This window comes from Carcharhinus amblyrhynchos, unplaced genomic scaffold, assembly GCF_965287045.1.
Source record: "Carcharhinus amblyrhynchos unplaced genomic scaffold, sCarAmb.v2.hapA scaffold_910, whole genome shotgun sequence".
NCBI lineage: Eukaryota > Metazoa > Chordata > Chondrichthyes > Carcharhiniformes > Carcharhinidae > Carcharhinus > Carcharhinus amblyrhynchos.
This window is the reverse complement of record NW_027650650.1, coordinates 10,001-28,600: the sequence shown is the minus strand read 5'-3', so window position 1 is coordinate 28,600 and position 18,600 is coordinate 10,001. Positions and strand designations below refer to the sequence as shown.

The 18,600-nt window shown below is 40.7% G+C and overlaps 1 protein-coding gene across 1 annotated transcript in view; it reads left to right on the top strand.

Annotated features, from left to right (window-relative positions):
• LOC145340302 (alpha-2-macroglobulin-like) overlaps window positions 1-18,600 on the top strand; it is a gene marked incomplete at its 3' end in the record, with an annotated part of 51,849 nt that overhangs the window by 24,717 nt on the left and 8,532 nt on the right. Inside the window, exon 10 of the mRNA XM_080184747.1 lies at window positions 12,581-12,742. Within this exon, the coding sequence (XP_080040873.1) occupies window positions 12,581-12,742 (162 nt within the window). The remainder of the gene's footprint in view (window positions 1-12,580; window positions 12,743-18,600) is intronic.

Below are 18,600 nucleotides of genomic sequence, written 5' to 3'. Positions count from 1 at the left end.
CAGTAATATATACAGGGTTAAATTCTCCCACACACACAGTAATATATACAGGGTTAAATTCTCTCACACACACAGTAATATATACAGGGTTAAATTCTCCCACACACACAGTAATATATACAGGGTTAAATTCTCTCACACACACAGTAATATATACAGGGTTAAATTCTCCCACACACACAGTAATATATACAGGGTTAAATTCTCTCACACACACAGTAATATATACAGGGTTAAATTCTCCCACACACACAGTGTAATATATACAGGGTTAAATTCTCCCACACACACAGTAATATATACAGGGTTAAATTCTCTCACACACACAGTAATATATACAGGGTTAAATTCTCCCACACACACAGTAATATATACAGGGTTAAACTCTCCCACACACACAGTAATATATACAGGGTTAGGGTTAAATTCTCTCTTCACACACACAGTAATATATACAGGGTTAAATTCTCCCACACACACAGTAATATATACAGGGTTAAACTCTCCCACACACACAGTAATATATACAGGGTTAAATTCTCTCACACACACAGTAATATAAAATTCTCTCACACACACAGTAATATATACAGGGTTAAATTCTCTCACACACACACAGTAATATATACAGGGTTAAATTCTCCCACACACACAGTAATATATACAGGGTTAAATTCTCTCACACACACAGTAATATATACAGGGTTAAATTCTCTCACACACACAGTAATATATACAGGGTTAAATTCTCTCACACACACAGTAATATATACAGGGTTAAATTCTCCCACACACACAGTAATATATACAGGGTTAAATTCTCTCACACACACAGTAATATATACAGGGTTAAATTCTCTCACACACACAGTAATATATACAGGGTTAAATTCTCCCACACACAGTGTAATATATACAGGGTTAAATTCTCTCACACACACACTAATATATACAGGGTTAAATTCTCTCACACACACAGTAACATATACAGGGTTAAATTCTCTCACACACACAGTAATATATACAGGGTTAAACTCTCCCACACACACAGTAATATATACAGGGTTAAACTCTCCCACACACACAGTAATATATACAGGGTTAAATTCTCTCACACACACAGTAATATATACAGGGTTAAATTCTCCCACACACACAGTAATATATACAGGGTTAAACTCCCCCACACACACAGTAATATATACAGGGTTAAACTCTCCCACACACACAGTAATATATACAGGGTTAAACTCTCCCACACACACAGTAATATATACAGGGTTAAATTCTCCCACACACACACAGTAATATATACAGGGTTAAATTCTCTCACACACACAGTAATATATACAGGGTTAAATTCTCCCACACACACTGTAATATATACAGGGTTAAACTCTCCCACACACACAGTAATATATACAGGGTTAAATTCTCTCACACACACCGTAATATATACAGGGTTAAATTCTCTCACACACACAGTAATATATACAGGGTTAAATTCTCTCACACACACAGTAATATATACAGGGTTAAACTCTCTCACACACACAGTAATATATACAGGGTTAAATTCTCTCACACACACAGTAATATATACAGGGTTAAATTCTCTCACACACACAGTAATATATACAGGGTTAAATTCTCTCACACACACAGTAATATATACAGGGTTAAACTCTCTCACACACACAGTAATATATACAGGGTTAAATTCTCTCACACACACAGTAATATATACAGGGTTAAATTCTCTCACACACACAGTAATATTTACAGGGTTAAACTCTCCCACACACACAGTAATATATACAGGGTTAAATTCTCTCACACACACAGTAATATATACAGGGTTAAATTCTCTCACACACACAGTAACATATACAGGGTTAAACTCTCCCACACACACGGTAATAGATACAGGGTTAAATTCTCCCACACACAGTAATATATACAGGGTTAAACTCTCCCACACACACAGTAATATATACAGGGTTAAATTCTCTCACACACACAGTAATATATACAGGGTTAAACTCTCCCACACACACAGTAATATATACAGGGTTAAATTCTCCCACACACACAGTAATATATACAGGGTTAAACTCTCCCACACACACAGTAATATATACAGGGTTAAATTCTCTCACACACACAGTAATAGATACAGGGTTAAATTCTCTCACACACACAGTAATATATACAGGGTTAAATTCTCTCACACACACAGTAATAGATACAGGGTTAAATTCTCTCACACACACAGTAATATATACAGGGTTAAATTCTCTCACACACACAGTAATATATACAGGGTTAAACTCTCCCACACACACAGTAATATATACAGGGTTAAACTCTCCCACACACACAGTAATATATACAGGGTTAAACTCTCCCACACACACAGTAATATATACAGGGTTAAATTCTCTCACACACACAGTAATATATACAGGGTTAAATTCTCTCACACACACAGTAACATATACAGGGTTAAACTCTCCCACACACACAGTAATATATACAGGGTTAAACTCTCCCACACACACAGTAATATATACAGGGTTAAATTCTCTCACACACACAGTAATATATACAGGGTTAAACTCTCCCACACACACAGTAATATATACAGGGTTAAACTCTCCCACACACACAGTAATATATACAGGGTTAAACTCTCCCACACACACAGTAATATATACAGGGTTAAATTCTCCCACACACACAGTAATATATACAGAGTTAAATTCTCCCACACACAGTGTAATATATACAGGGTTAAATTCTCTCACACACACAGTAATATATACAGGGTTAAACTCTCCCCCACACACACAGTAATATATACAGGGTTAAACTCTCCCCCACACACACAGTAATATATACAGGGTTAAATTCTCCCACACACACAGTAATATATACAGGGTTAAACTCCCCCACACACACAGTAATAGATACAGGGTTAAACTCTCCCACACACACAGTAATATATACAGGGTTAAATTCTCCCACACACACACAGTAATATATACAGGGTTAAATTCTCTCACACACACAGTAATATATACAGGGTTAAATTCTCCCACACACACAGTAATATATACAGGGTTAAATTCTCTCACACACACAGTAATATATACAGGGTTAAATTCTCCCACACACACAGTAATATATACAGGGTTAAATTCTCCCACACACACAGTAATATATACAGGGTTAAACTCTCCCACACACACAGTAATATATACAGGGTTAAATTCTCTCACACACACAGTAATATATACAGGGTTAAATTCTCTCACACACACAGTAATATATACAGGGTTAAATTCTCTCACACACACAGTAATATATACAGGGTTAAACTCTCCCACACACACAGTAATATATACAGGGTTAAATTCTCTCACACACACAGTAATATATACAGGGTTAAATTCTCTCACACACACAGTAATATATACAGGGTTAAATTCTCTCACACACACAGTAATATATACAGGGTTAAATTCTCTCACACACACACAGTAATATATACAGGGTTAAACTCTCCCACACACACAGTAATATATACAGGGTTAAATTCTCTCACACACACAGTAATATATACAGGGTTAAATTCTCTCACACACACAGTAATATATACAGGGTTAAATTCTCTCACACACACAGTAATATATACAGGGTTAAATTCTCCCACACACACAGTAATATATACAGGGTTAAATTCTCTCACACACACAGTAATATATACAGGGTTAAATTCTCTCACACACACAGTAATATATACAGGGTTAAACTCTCTCACACACACAGTAATATATACAGGGTTAAATTCTCTCACACACACAGTAATATATACAGGGTTAAACTCTCCCACACACACAGTAATATATACAGGGTTAAACTCTCCCACACACACAGTAATATATACAGGGTTAAATTCTCTCACACACACAGTAATATATACAGGGTTAAACTCTCCCACACACACAGTAATATATACAGGGTTAAATTCTCTCACACACACAGTAATATATACAGGGTTAAATTCTCTCACACACACAGTAATATATACAGGGTTAAATTCTCTCACACACACAGTAATATATACAGGGTTAAATTCTCTCACACACACAGTAATATATACAGGGTTAAATTCTCCCACACACACAGTAATATATACAGGGTTAAATTCTCTCACACACACAGTAATATATACAGGGTTAAATTCTCCCACACACACAGTAACATATACAGGGTTAAATTCTCTCACACACACAGTAATATATACAGGGTTAAATTCTCCCACACACACAGTAATATATACAGGGTTAAATTCTCTCACACACACAGTAATATATACAGGGTTAAACTCTCCCACACACACAGTAATATATACAGGGTTAAACTCTCCCACACACACAGTAATATATACAGGGTTAAATTCTCTCACACACACAGTAATATATACAGGGTTAAATTCTCTCACACACACAGTAATATATACAGGGTTAAATTCTCTCACACACACAGTAATATATACAGGGTTAAATTCTCCCACACACAGTGTAATATATACAGGGTTAAATTCTCCCACACACACAGTAATATATACAGGGTTAAACTCTCCCACACACACAGTAATATATACAGGGTTAAATTCTCCCACACACACAGTAATATATACAGGGTTAAATTCTCTCACACACACAGTAATATATACAGGGTTAAATTCTCTCACACACACAGTAATATTTACAGGGTTAAATTCTCTCACACACACAGTAATATATACAGGGTTAAACTCTCCCACACACACAGTAATATATACAGAGTTAAATTCTCTCACACACACAGTAATATATACAGGGTTAAATTCTCTCACACACACAGTAATATATACAGAGTTAAACTCTCCCCCACACACAGTAATATATACAGGGTTAAATTCTCTCACACACACAGTAATATATACAGGGTTAAACTCTCCCACACACACAGTAATATATACAGGGTTAAACTCTCCCACACACACAGTAATATATACAGGGTTAAACTCTCCCACACACACAGTAATATATACAGGGTTAAATTCTCCCACACACAGTGTAATATATACAGGGTTAAATTCTCCCACACACAGTGTAATATATACAGGGTTAAACTCTCTCACACACACAGTAATATATACAGGGTTAAATTCTCTCACACACAGTGTAATATATACAGGGTTAAACTCTCCCACACACACAGTAATATATACAGGGTTAAATTCTCCCACACACAGTGTAATATATACAGGGTTAAATTCTCCCACACACAGTGTAATATATACAGGGTTAAACTCTCTCACACACACAGTGTAATATATACAGGGTTAAATTCTCCCACACACAGTGTAATATATACAGGGTTAAACTCTCCCACACACACAGTAATATATACAGGGTTAAATTCTCTCACACACACAGTAATATATACAGGGTTAAATTCTCTCACACACACAGTAATATATACAGGGTTAAATTCTCTCACACACACAGTAATATTTACAGGGTTAAACTCTCCCACACACACAGTAATATATACAGGGTTAAATTCTCTCACACACACAGTAATATATACAGGGTTAAATTCTCTCACACACACAGTAATATATACAGGGTTAAATTCTCTCACACACACAGTAATATATACAGGGTTAAACTCTCCCACACACACAGTAATATATACAGGGTTAAATTCTCTCACACACACAGTAATATATACAGGGTTAAATTCTCTCACACACACAGTAATATATACAGGGTTAAATTCTCCCACACACAGTAATATATACAGGGTTAAATTCTCCCACACACACAGTAATATATACAGGGTTAAATTCTCTCACACACACACAGTAATATATACAGGGTTAAATTCTCTCACACACACAGTAATATATACAGGGTTAAATTCTCTCACACACACAGTAATATATACAGGGTTAAATTCTCCCACACACAGTGTAATATATACAGGGTTAAATTCTCCCACACACACAGTAATATATACAGGGTTAAACTCTCCCACACACACAGTAATATATACAGGGTTAAATTCTCTCACACACACAGTAATATATACAGGGTTAAACTCTCTCACACACACAGTAATATATACAGGGTTAAATTCTCTCTCACACACAGTAATATATACAGGGTTAAATTCTCTCACACACACCGTAATATATACAGGGTTAAATTCTCTCACACACACAGTAATATATACAGGGTTAAACTCTCCCACACACACAGTAATATATACAGGGTTAAATTCTCTCACACACACCGTAATATATACAGGGTTAAACTCTCTCACACACACAGTAATATATACAGGGTTAAATTCTCTCTCACACACAGTAATATATACAGGGTTAAATTCTCTCACACACACCGTAATATATACAGGGTTAAATTCTCTCACACACACAGTAATATATACAGGGTTAAACTCTCCCACACACACAGTAATATATACAGGGTTAAACTCCCCCACACACACAGTAATATATACAGGGTTAAATTCTCCCACACACACAGTAATATATACAGGGTTAAATTCTCTCACACACACAGTAATATATACAGGGTTAAATTCTCTCACACACACAGTAATATTTACAGGGTTAAACTCTCCCACACACACAGTAATATATACAGGGTTAAATTCTCTCACACACACAGTAATATATACAGGGTTAAATTCTCTCACACACACAGTAATATATACAGGGTTAAATTCTCCCACACACAGTAATATATACAGGGTTAAATTCTCTCACACACACAGTAATATATACAGGGTTAAATTCTCTCACACACACACAGTAATATATACAGGGTTAAATTCTCCCACACACACAGTAATATATACAGGGTTAAATTCTCTCACACACACAGTAATATATACAGGGTTAAATTCTCTCACACACACACAGTAATATATACAGGGTTAAATTCTCTCACACACACAGTAATATATACAGGGTTAAATTCTCCCACACACACAGTAATATATACAGGGTTAAACTCTCCCACACACACAGTAATATATACAGGGTTAAACTCCCCCACACACTCACTCTCACACACACAGTAATATATACAGGGTTAAATTCTCCCACACACACACAGTAATATATACAGGGTTAAATTCTCCCACACACACAGTAATATATACAGGGTTAAATTCTCTCACACACACAGTAATATATACAGGGTTAAATTCTCTCACACACACAGTAATATATACAGGGTTAAACTCTCCCACACACACAGTAATATATACAGGGTTAAATTCTCCCACACACACAGTAATATATACAGGGTTAAATTCTCTCACACACACAGTAATATATACAGGGTTAAATTCTCTCACACACACAGTAATATATACAGGGTTAAACTCTCCCACACACACAGTAATATATACAGGGTTAAACTCTCCCACACACACAGTAATATATACAGGGTTAAATTCTCCCACACACACACACACACACACACACACAGTGTAATATATACAGAGTTAAATTCTCCCACACACAGTGTAATATATACAGAGTTAAACTCTCCCACACACACAGTAATATATACAGGGTTAAATTCTCCCACACACAGTGTAATATATACAGAGTTAAACTCTCCCACACACACAGTAATATATACAGGGTTAAATTCTCTCACACACACAGTAATATATACAGGGTTAAATTCTCTCACACACACAGTAATATATACAGGGTTAAACTCTCCCACACACACAGTAATATATACAGGGTTAAACTCTCCCACACACACAGTAATATATACAGGGTTAAATTCTCCCACACACACACACACACACACACACACAGTGTAATATATACAGAGTTAAATTCTCCCACACACAGTGTAATATATACAGAGTTAAACTCTCCCACACACACAGTAATATATACAGGGTTAAATTCTCCCACACACAGTGTAATATATACAGAGTTAAACTCTCCCACACACACAGTAATAGATACAGGGTTAAATTCTCTCACACACACAGTAATATATACAGGGTTAAACTCTCTCACACACACAGTAATATTTACAGGGTTAAATTCTCTCACACACACAGTAATATATACAGGGTTAAATTCTCTCACACACACAGTAATATATACAGGGTTAAATTCTCCCACACACAGTAATATATACAGGGTTAAATTCTCTCACACACACAGTAATATATACAGGGTTAAATTCTCTCACACACACAGTAATATATACAGGGTTAAATTCTCTCACACACACACAGTAATATATACAGGGTTAAATTCTCTCACACACAGTAATATATACAGGGTTAAATTCTCTCACACACACAGTAATATATACAGGGTTAAACTCTCCCACACACACACAGTAATATATACAGGGTTAAACTCTCCCTCACACACAGTAATATATACAGGGTTAAATTCTCTCACACACACAGTAATATATACAGGGTTAAATTCTCTCACACACACACAGTAATATATACAGGGTTAAATTCTCTCACACACACAGTAATATATACAGGGTTAAACTCTCTCACACACACAGTAATATATACAGGGTTAAATTCTCCCACACACACAGTAATATATACAGGGTTAAATTCTCTCACACACACAGTAATATATACAGGGTTAAATTCTCTCACACACACAGTAATATATACAGGGTTAAACTCTCCCACACACACAGTAATATATACAGGGTTAAATTCTCTCACACACACAGTAATATATACAGGGTTAAATTCTCCCACACACACAGTAATATATACAGGGTTAAATTCTCCCACACACACAGTAATAGATACAGGGTTAAATTCTCTCACACACACAGTAATATATACAGGGTTAAACTCTCCCACACACACAGTAATATATACAGGGTTAAATTCTCCCACACACACACAGTAATAGATACAGGGTTAAACTCCCCCACACACTCACTCTCACACACACAGTAATATATACAGGGTTAAATTCTCTCACACACACAGTAATATATACAGGGTTAAATTCTCTCACACACACAGTAATATATACAGGGTTAAATTCTCCCACACACACAGTAATATATACAGGGTTAAATTCTCTCACACACACAGTAATATATACAGGGTTAAACTCTCCCACACACACAGTAATATATACAGGGTTAAATTCTCTCACACACACAGTAATATATACAGGGTTAAATTCTCCCACACACACAGTAATATATACAGGGTTAAACTCTCCCACACACACAGTAATATATACAGGGTTAAATTCTCCCACACACACACACACACACACACAGTGTAATATATACAGAGTTAAATTCTCCCACACACAGTGTAATATATACAGAGTTAAACTCTCCCACACACACAGTAATATATACAGGGTTAAATTCTCCCACACACAGTGTAATATATACAGAGTTAAACTCTCCCACACACACAGTAATATATACAGGGTTAAACTCTCTCACACACACAGTAATATATACAGGGTTAAATTCTCTCACACACACAGTAATATATACAGGGTTAAATTCTCTCACACACACAGTAATATATACAGGGTTAAACTCTCCCACACACACAGTAATATATACAGTGTTAAATTCTCTCACACACACAGTAATATATACAGGGTTAAATTCTCCCACACACACAGTAATATATACAGGGTTAAATTCTCTCACACACACAGTAATATATACAGGGTTAAATTCTCTCACACACACAGTAATATATACAGGGTTAAATTCTCCCACACACACAGTAATATATACAGGGTTAAATTCTCCCACACACACAGTAATATATACAGGGTTAAATTCTCTCACACACACAGTAATAGATACAGGGTTAAAGTCCCCCACACACAGTAATATATACAGGGTTAAATTCTCTCACACACACAGTAATATTTACAGGGTTAAATTCTCTCACACACACAGTAATATATACAGGGTTAAATTCTCTCACACACACAGTAATATATACAGGGTTAAATTCTCTCACACACACAGTAATATATACAGGGTTAAATTCTCTCACACACACACAGTAATATATACAGGGTTAAATTCTCCCACACACACAGTAATATATACAGGGTTAAATTCTCTCACACACACACAGTAATATATACAGGGTTAAATTCTCCCACACACACAGTAATATATACAGGGTTAAATTCTCCCACACACACAGTAATATATACAGGGTTAAATTCTCCCACACACACAGTAATATATACAGGGTTAAACTCTCCCACACACACAGTAATAGATACAGGGTTAAATTCTCTCACACACACAGTAATATATACAGGGTTAAATTCTCTCACACACACAGTAATATATACAGGGTTAAATTCTCTCACACACACAGTAATATATACAGGGTTAAACTCTCCCACACACACAGTAATATATACAGGGTTAAATTCTCTCACACACACAGTAATATATACAGGGTTAAATTCTCTCACACACAGTAATATATACAGGGTTAAACTCTCCCTCACACACAGTAATATATACAGGGTTAAATTCTCTCACACACACAGTAATATATACAGGGTTAAATTCTCCCACACACACAGTAATATATACAGGGTTAAACTCTCCCACACACACAGTAATATATACAGGGTTAAATTCTCTCACACACACAGTAATATATACAGGGTTAAATTCTCTCACACACACAGTAATATATACAGGGTTAAATTCTCTCACACACACAGTAATATATACAGGGTTAAACTCTCCCACACACACAGTAATATATACAGGGTTAAATTCTCTCACACACACAGTAATATATACAGGGTTAAATTCTCTCACACACACAGTAATATATACAGGGTTAAACTCCCCCACACACACAGTAATATATACAGGGTTAAACTCTCCCACACACACAGTAATATATACAGGGTTAAATTCTCTCACACACACAGTAATATATACAGGGTTAAATTCTCCCACACACACAGTAATATATACAGGGTTAAATTCTCCCACACACACAGTAATATATACAGGGTTAAATTCTCTCACACACACAGTAATATATACAGGGTTAAATTCTCCCACACACACACAGTAATATATACAGGGTTAAACTCTCCCCCACACACAGTAATATATACAGGGTTAAATTCTCTCACACACACAGTAATATATACAGGGTTAAATTCTCCCACACACACAGTAATATATACAGGGTTAAATTCTCCCACACACACAGTAATATATACAGGGTTAAACTCTCCCACACACACAGTAATATATACAGGGTTAAATTCTCTCACACACACAGTAATATATACAGGGTTAAATTCTCTCACACACACAGTAATATATACAGGGTTAAATTCTCCCACACACACACAGTAATAGATACAGGGTTAAACTCCCCCACACACTCACTCTCACACACACAGTAATATATACAGGGTTAAACTCTCCCTCACACACAGTAATATATACAGGGTTAAATTCTCCCACACACAGTGTAATATATACAGAGTTAAACTCTCCCACACACACAGTAATATATACAGGGTTAAATTCTCTCACACACACAGTAATATATACAGGGTTAAATTCTCCCACACACAGTGTAATATATACAGAGTTAAACTCTCCCACACACACAGTAATATATACAGGGTTAAATTCTCTCACACACACAGTAATATATGCAGGGTTAAATTCTCTCACACACACAGTAATATATACAGGGTTAAATTCTCTCACACACACAGTAATATATACAGGGTTAAATTCTCTCACACACACAGTAATATATACAGGGTTAAATTCTCTCACACACAGTGTAATATATACAGAGTTAAACTCTCCCACACACACAGTAATATATACAGGGTTAAATTCTCTCACACACAGTGTAATATATACAGGGTTAAACTCTCCCACACACACAGTAATATATACAGGGTTAAATTCTCCCACACACACAGTAATATATACAGGGTTAAACTCTCCCACACGCACAGTATAATATATACAGGGTTAAATTCTCCCACACATGCACAGTGTAATATATACAGGGTTAAACTCTCCCTCACACACAGTGTAATATATACAGGGTTAAACTCTCCCTCACACACACGCTGACGCACTGTGTAATAAATACAGGATTAAACTGTCCCACACACGCACACTGTGTAACATGTACAGGATTAAACTCTCCCCCACACACACACACATACACACACACACACACACAATGTAATATATACAGGGTTAAACTCTCCCATACACACACACACATACACATACACACACACAGTGTAATATATACAGGATTAAACTCTCCCATACACACACACACACACATACACACACACAGTGTAATATATACAGGATTAAACTCTCCCATACACACACACACTGTGTAACATATACAGGATTAAACTCTGCTCATTATTTTACCTTTACTCACCTATCTCAATGCACAGATTCTGTTGCAGTCTTCCCTCCATCGCCCTGTTGCCAATGCCTCTGTCTGGCTCTCAGTCCCGTCGAAATCTATTGTATCTGAACTGACCACCAATGAGCATGGGATTGCATCTTTCTCATTGGACACATCGTCTTGGGAGTCTCAACCTGTGCATTTGAAGGTGAGTGATGGTCAGTAGCTCATTGGGTGCAAGTGAATCAAATGTGTTGATCAGGGACTGAGTGGGAATGAGAGGGCTGGGGGGGTTGGTGTGGTATGTGCGGGGCCACAGTTCTCTATAAGGCTGCCGAGGTGATTCTGAAGGCATGTAGCATGTTTGCCTTCATCAGCTGGGGCATTGAGAACAAGAGTTGGGGAATCATGTTGCAGCTATATAAAACTTGTTTAGGCTGCATTTGGAGCATTGCGTGCAGTTCTGGTCACCGGGACTTTGGAGAGAGTGTAAATGAGCTTCACAAGGATGTTGTCTGGTCTCAAGGGTGTTGGCAATGAGGAGAGATTGGATAAACTGGGATTGTTTTCACTGGAAAGACAGAGACTGAGGGGAGACCCGATAGAGGGAATCAAGATGAGGAGACTGGGAGCAAGGAGGTTAGCTCCCAGGTAGAGAAGGATTGTAGACAGTGTCAGAGGGAGGATAGACGGGTGATGGAGAAGGAGAGCACTCAGACCGAAGGTTTGAGATGTATCTATTTTAACGCCAGGAGTGTAGTGAACAAAGTGGATGAGCTTAGAGTGTGGATTGCTGCTTGGGAATGTGATGTGGTGGCCATTACAGAGACTTGGATATCTCAGGGACAGGACTGGGTACTTCAGGTGCTGGGATTCAGCTGCTTCAGGAAGGACAGGGAGGGGGCAAAAGAGGTGGTGGAGTGGCACTGTTGATCAGGGACAGTGTCACGGCTGCAGAGAAGGTGGATGCCGTGGAGGGACTGCCTACGGAGTCTCTGTGGGTGGAAGTTAGGAACAGGAAGGGGTCGATAACTTTGCTGGGTGTTTTCTATAGGCCGCCCAATAGTAACAGGGAAGTTGAGGTGCGGATAAGGAAACAGATCCAAGAGAGATGTAATAATAACAGAGTTGTCGTGATGGGAGACTTTAATTTCCCAAACATCGACTGGAATATCCCTAGGGTAAGGGGTTTGGATAGGGAGGAGTTTGTTAGGTATGTTCAGGAGGGTTTCCTGACACAGCACGTGGATAAGCCTACGAGAGGCTGTACTTGACCTGGTGCTGGCTAATGAACCAGGACAGGTGACGGATCTCTCAGTGGGAGAGCATCTCGGGGATGGAGATCATAATTCTATCTCCTTCACGATAGCATTGGAAAGAGATAGGATCAGGCAGGCTAGGAAGGTGTTTGTCTGGAGTAAGGGGAAATATGAAGACATCAGGCAGATAATTGGACAAGTAAACTGGAAGGAGGCGTTCTTGGGGAAAAGTACTGAAGGAAGGTGGCGGATTTTCAAGGAATGTTTGACTGGAGCTCTGCACGATAACGTTCCGATGAGACAAGGAGGTTTTGGTAGGTTGCGGGAGCCGTGGTGCACGAAGGTTGTGGTGAACCTAGTCAGGAAGAAAAGAAAGGCATATAAAAGGTTCAGAGAGCTAAGAGATGTTAAGGATCTAGAGGAGTATAAGGATTGTAGAAAGGAGCTTAAGAAGGAAATTAGGAGAGCCAGAAGGGGACATGAGAAGGCCTTGGCGGGTAAGATTAAGGAGAATCCCAAGGCCTTCTATAAATATGTGAAAAGTAAAAGGATGAGAAGAGAAGGGATAGGACCTATAAAAGGTGAAGGGGGAAAGGTCTGTGTGGAACCGGTAGAAATGGCAGAGGTGCTTAATGAGTACTTTGCCTCGGTATTCACGGTGGAAAGTGATCTGGGAGGTTGTACTACAGGTTTGCGGCAGACTGAAAAGATTAAGTATGTGGATAATAAGAAAGAGGATGTGTTAGAACTTTTAAACTCTATCAAGATAGATAAGTCGCCGGGACCGGTTGGGATGTACCCCAGGTTACTGTGGGAGGTGAGGGAGGTGATTGCAGAGCCCCTGGCGATGATCTTTGCATCGTCGATGGAGATGGGAGAGGTTCCGGAGGACTGCAGATGTGGTTCCTGTTTTCAAGAAAGGGAACAGGGATAGCCCGGGAAATTACCGACGGGTGAGTCTGACCTCAGTGGTTGGTAAGTTGATGGAGAGGATTCTGAGGGACAAGATTTATGAGCATTTAGAGAAGTTTAGAATGATCAGGAATAGTCAGCACGGCTTTGTCAAGGGCAGGTCGTGCCTTACGAGCCTGGTTGAGTTCTTTGAAAATGTGACTAAACACATTGACGAAGGAAGAGCAGTGGATGTGGTTTACATGGACTTCAGCAAGGTGTTTGATAAGGTCCCCCATGCAAGGCCTCTTGAGAAGGTGAGAAGGCATGGGATCCAGGGGGCTTTGGTCTTGTGGATCCAGAACTGGCTTGCCTGCAGAAGGCAGAGAGTGGTTGTGGATGGGTCTTTTTCTGCATGGAGGTCGGTCACCAGTGGAGTGCTCCAGGGATCTGTTCTAGGACCCTTGCTGTTTGTCATTTTCATAAATGACCTGGATTGAGGAAGTGGAGGGATGGGTTAGTAAGTTCGCCGATGATACGAAGGTTGGTAGTGTTGTGGATAGTCTGGAGGGATGTCAGAAGTTGCAGTGTGACATAGATAGGATGCAAGACTGGGCGGAGAAGTGGCAAATGGACTTCAACGCAGATAAATGTGTAGTGGTCCATTTTGGCAGGACCAATGGGATACAGGAGTACAATATCAAGAGTAGGAGTCTTAGCAGTGTAGAGGATCAGAAGGACATTGGGGTCCGGGTCCATAGGACTCTTAAATTGGCTTCGCAGGTGGAGGATGTGGTTAAGAAGGTGTATGGTGTACTGGCCTTCATTAATCGAGGGATTGAGTTTAGGAGTTGGGAGGTAATGCTGCAACTTTATAAGACCCTTGTCAGACCCCACTTGGAGTACTGTGCGCAGTTCTGGTCGCCTCACTACAGGAAGGATGTGGAAGCTATTGAGAGGGTGCAGAGGAGATTTACAAGGATGTTGCCTGGATTGGGAGGCATGCCTTATGAGGATAGGTTGAGGGAGCTGGGTCTCTTCTCCCTGGAGAGACGAAGGATGAGAGGCGACCTGATAGAGGTTTATAAAATGTTGAGAGGAATAGATAGGGTGGATTCTCAGAGGCTATTTCCCAGGGCTGAAATGGTCACTATGAGAGGACACAGGTTTAAGGTGCTGGGGAGCAGGTACAGAGGAGATGTCAGGGGTAAGTTTTTCACTCAGAGGGTGGTGAGTGAGTGGAATCGGCTGCCGTCAGTGGTGGTAGAGGCGAACTCGCTGGGGTCTTTTAAGAGACTTCTGGATGAGTATATGGGATTTAATGGGATTGAGGGTTATAGATAGGCCTGGTAGGTAGGGATAGGATCAGCGCAACTTGTGGGCTGAAGGGCCTGTTTGTGCTGTAGTTTTTCTATGTTCTATATTCTAAAATGATGAGAGACAGAGACCGGGTGGATAGTCAGAGGCCTTTTCCCCAGCGTGGAAGTGTCAGTTACACACAGTGGGACACAGGTTCAAGGTGAGAGGGGGAAAGTTTAAGGGGGATGTGCGGGAGGAATTTTGAAATAAAGTAAAAGTTTATGTATTCATGTCACATGTAGGCTTACATTAACATTGCAGTGAAGTTACAATGAAAATCCCTAGTCGCTATGGTCCAACACCTGTCCGGGTTACACTGAGGGAGAATTCAGCACGGCCAATCCACCCTAACCAGCAGGTCTTTCAGACTGTGGGAGGAAACCCACACAGACACGGGGAGGACATGTAGACTCTGCTCAGTGACCCGAGCCGGGAATGGAACCCGGGTCCCTGGCGCTGTGAGACAGCAGTGCTAACCCACTGTGTCACCGTGACCCCCCCGGGAATCGAACCCGGGTCCCTGGCGCTGTGAGACAGCAGTGCTAACCCACTGTGTCACCGTGCCCCCCCCCGGGAATCGAACCCGGGTCCCTGGCGCTGTGAGACAGCAGTGCTAACCCACTGTGTCACCGTGCCCCCCCCGGGAATCGAACCCGGGTCCCTGGCACTGTGAGACAGCAGTGCTAACCCACTGTGTCACCGTGTCCCCCCCGGGAATCGAACCCGGGTCCCTGGCGCTGTGAGACAGCAGTGCTAACCCACTGTGTCACCGTGCCCCCCCCCCCCTGGGAATCGAACCCGGGTCCCTGGCGCTGTGAGACAGCAGTGCTAACCCACTGTGTCACCGTGCCCCCCCCGGGAATCGAACCCGGGTCCCTGGCGCTGTGAGACAGCAGTGCTAACCCACTGTGTCACCGTGCCCCCCCCCGGGAATCGAACCCGGGTCCCTGGCGCTGTGAGACAGCAGTGCTAACCCACTGTGTCACCGTGCCCCCGGGAATCGAACCCGGGTCCCTGGCGCTGTGAGACAGCAGTGCTAACCCAGTGTGTCACCGTGCCCCCCCCCGGGAATCGAACCCGGGTCCCTGGCGCTGTGAGACAGCAGTGCTAACCCACTGTGTCACCCCTTTTCACACACAGTGATGAGGGCCTGGACCATGCTGCTGGTAGAGGTGGTGGAAGCTGGCACATTGGCAACATTTAAGAGGCATCTGGATGGGTACAGGAATAGGCAGGGAGTAGAGGGATACAGACCGGTTTTTGTATAGTTTAGGCAGGGCATCGTGATCAGCAGAGGCCTGTCCCTGTGCTGTATTTTTCTTTGTCTTTATGGGGGGTATTAGTATCTGAGCGGGGAGTGAGAGAGGATGGTGGGAAGCACGTGTGGAGGTGGTCACACCACAGGCTCAGACTCTGCAGACGGGGAGGGAATGGGTGACAGAGCAAGAGAGATGGGCAGGCAGTGCAGGAAACTCCTGTGGCCATTTCCCTTTGGATACTGTTGAGGGGAATGACCTCTCTGGGGAAAGCAGCAGCAGACAAACTCATTGCACCACGGTTGACTCTGATGTAGAGGAGAGGGAGTTAAAAAGTGTGCCAGTGCAATAATTGTTGGGGATTCAGTTGTAAGGGGAATAGACAGGCGTTTCTGTGGCTGTAAACAAGACTCCAGGGTGGTATGTTACCTCCCTGGTGCTGGGGTCAGTGATATCTCAGAGTGGCTGCAGGACATTCTGAAGGGGGAGGACAAACGGCCAGCGGTCTTAGTACACATTGGTAGAAACAACAAAGGTTAAAAAATAAGGGATGAGGTCCTAAAAGCAGAATACAGGGAGCTAGGAAGAAAGTTAAGAAATCAGACCTGGAAGGTCGTGATCTGAGGATTCCTACCGGTGCCACGTGCGAGTCAGGATATATGGGAAATGGTGTTAGGGGAAGGGTTTCAGATTCCTGCAGCATTGGCACCAGTTCAAGAGGGCAGGTCTGGGACTGATGCCCTAGGGGGAATGTTTGCTCGAACGGTTGGGAAGGGTTAAAACTAAATATGCCAGGGGGGATGGGAATCTACGTCAGGAGTCAGAGAAGGAGGGAGCAAGGACAAAATGTGGAGAGAAGTTCCTGACAACACCAAAAATCAGGAAAAAGGAAGGATAACTCCGGGAATGTTATCCCTGTAAGTGTAAGAGCTCGGGTACAAAAAGCATTTAGACAGTTACATGGGTGCAATGGGTATAGAGGGGTAAGGGCCAAATGCAGACAACTGGGACTAGCTTTGGCATTTAAAAAAAAGGGCGGCAGGGACATGTTGGGCCGAAGGGTCTGTTTCCATGCTGTAAACCTCCATGACTCTAATTCAAAAAGAAGGTACAAGTCGAGCATAAGGACACTTTATCAGAATGCTGGTAGCATTTGAAACAAGGCACAAATCATCATGAATGAGTATGATTGCAGGGTGATCAGGACTGGAAGTTAAATACCCAGCGATACTGTTGGGAGGGACTGACAGGAAGGTAAGGGAGGTGCTGTAGCTCTGATATTTAAGAAATAGTAAGGAGAA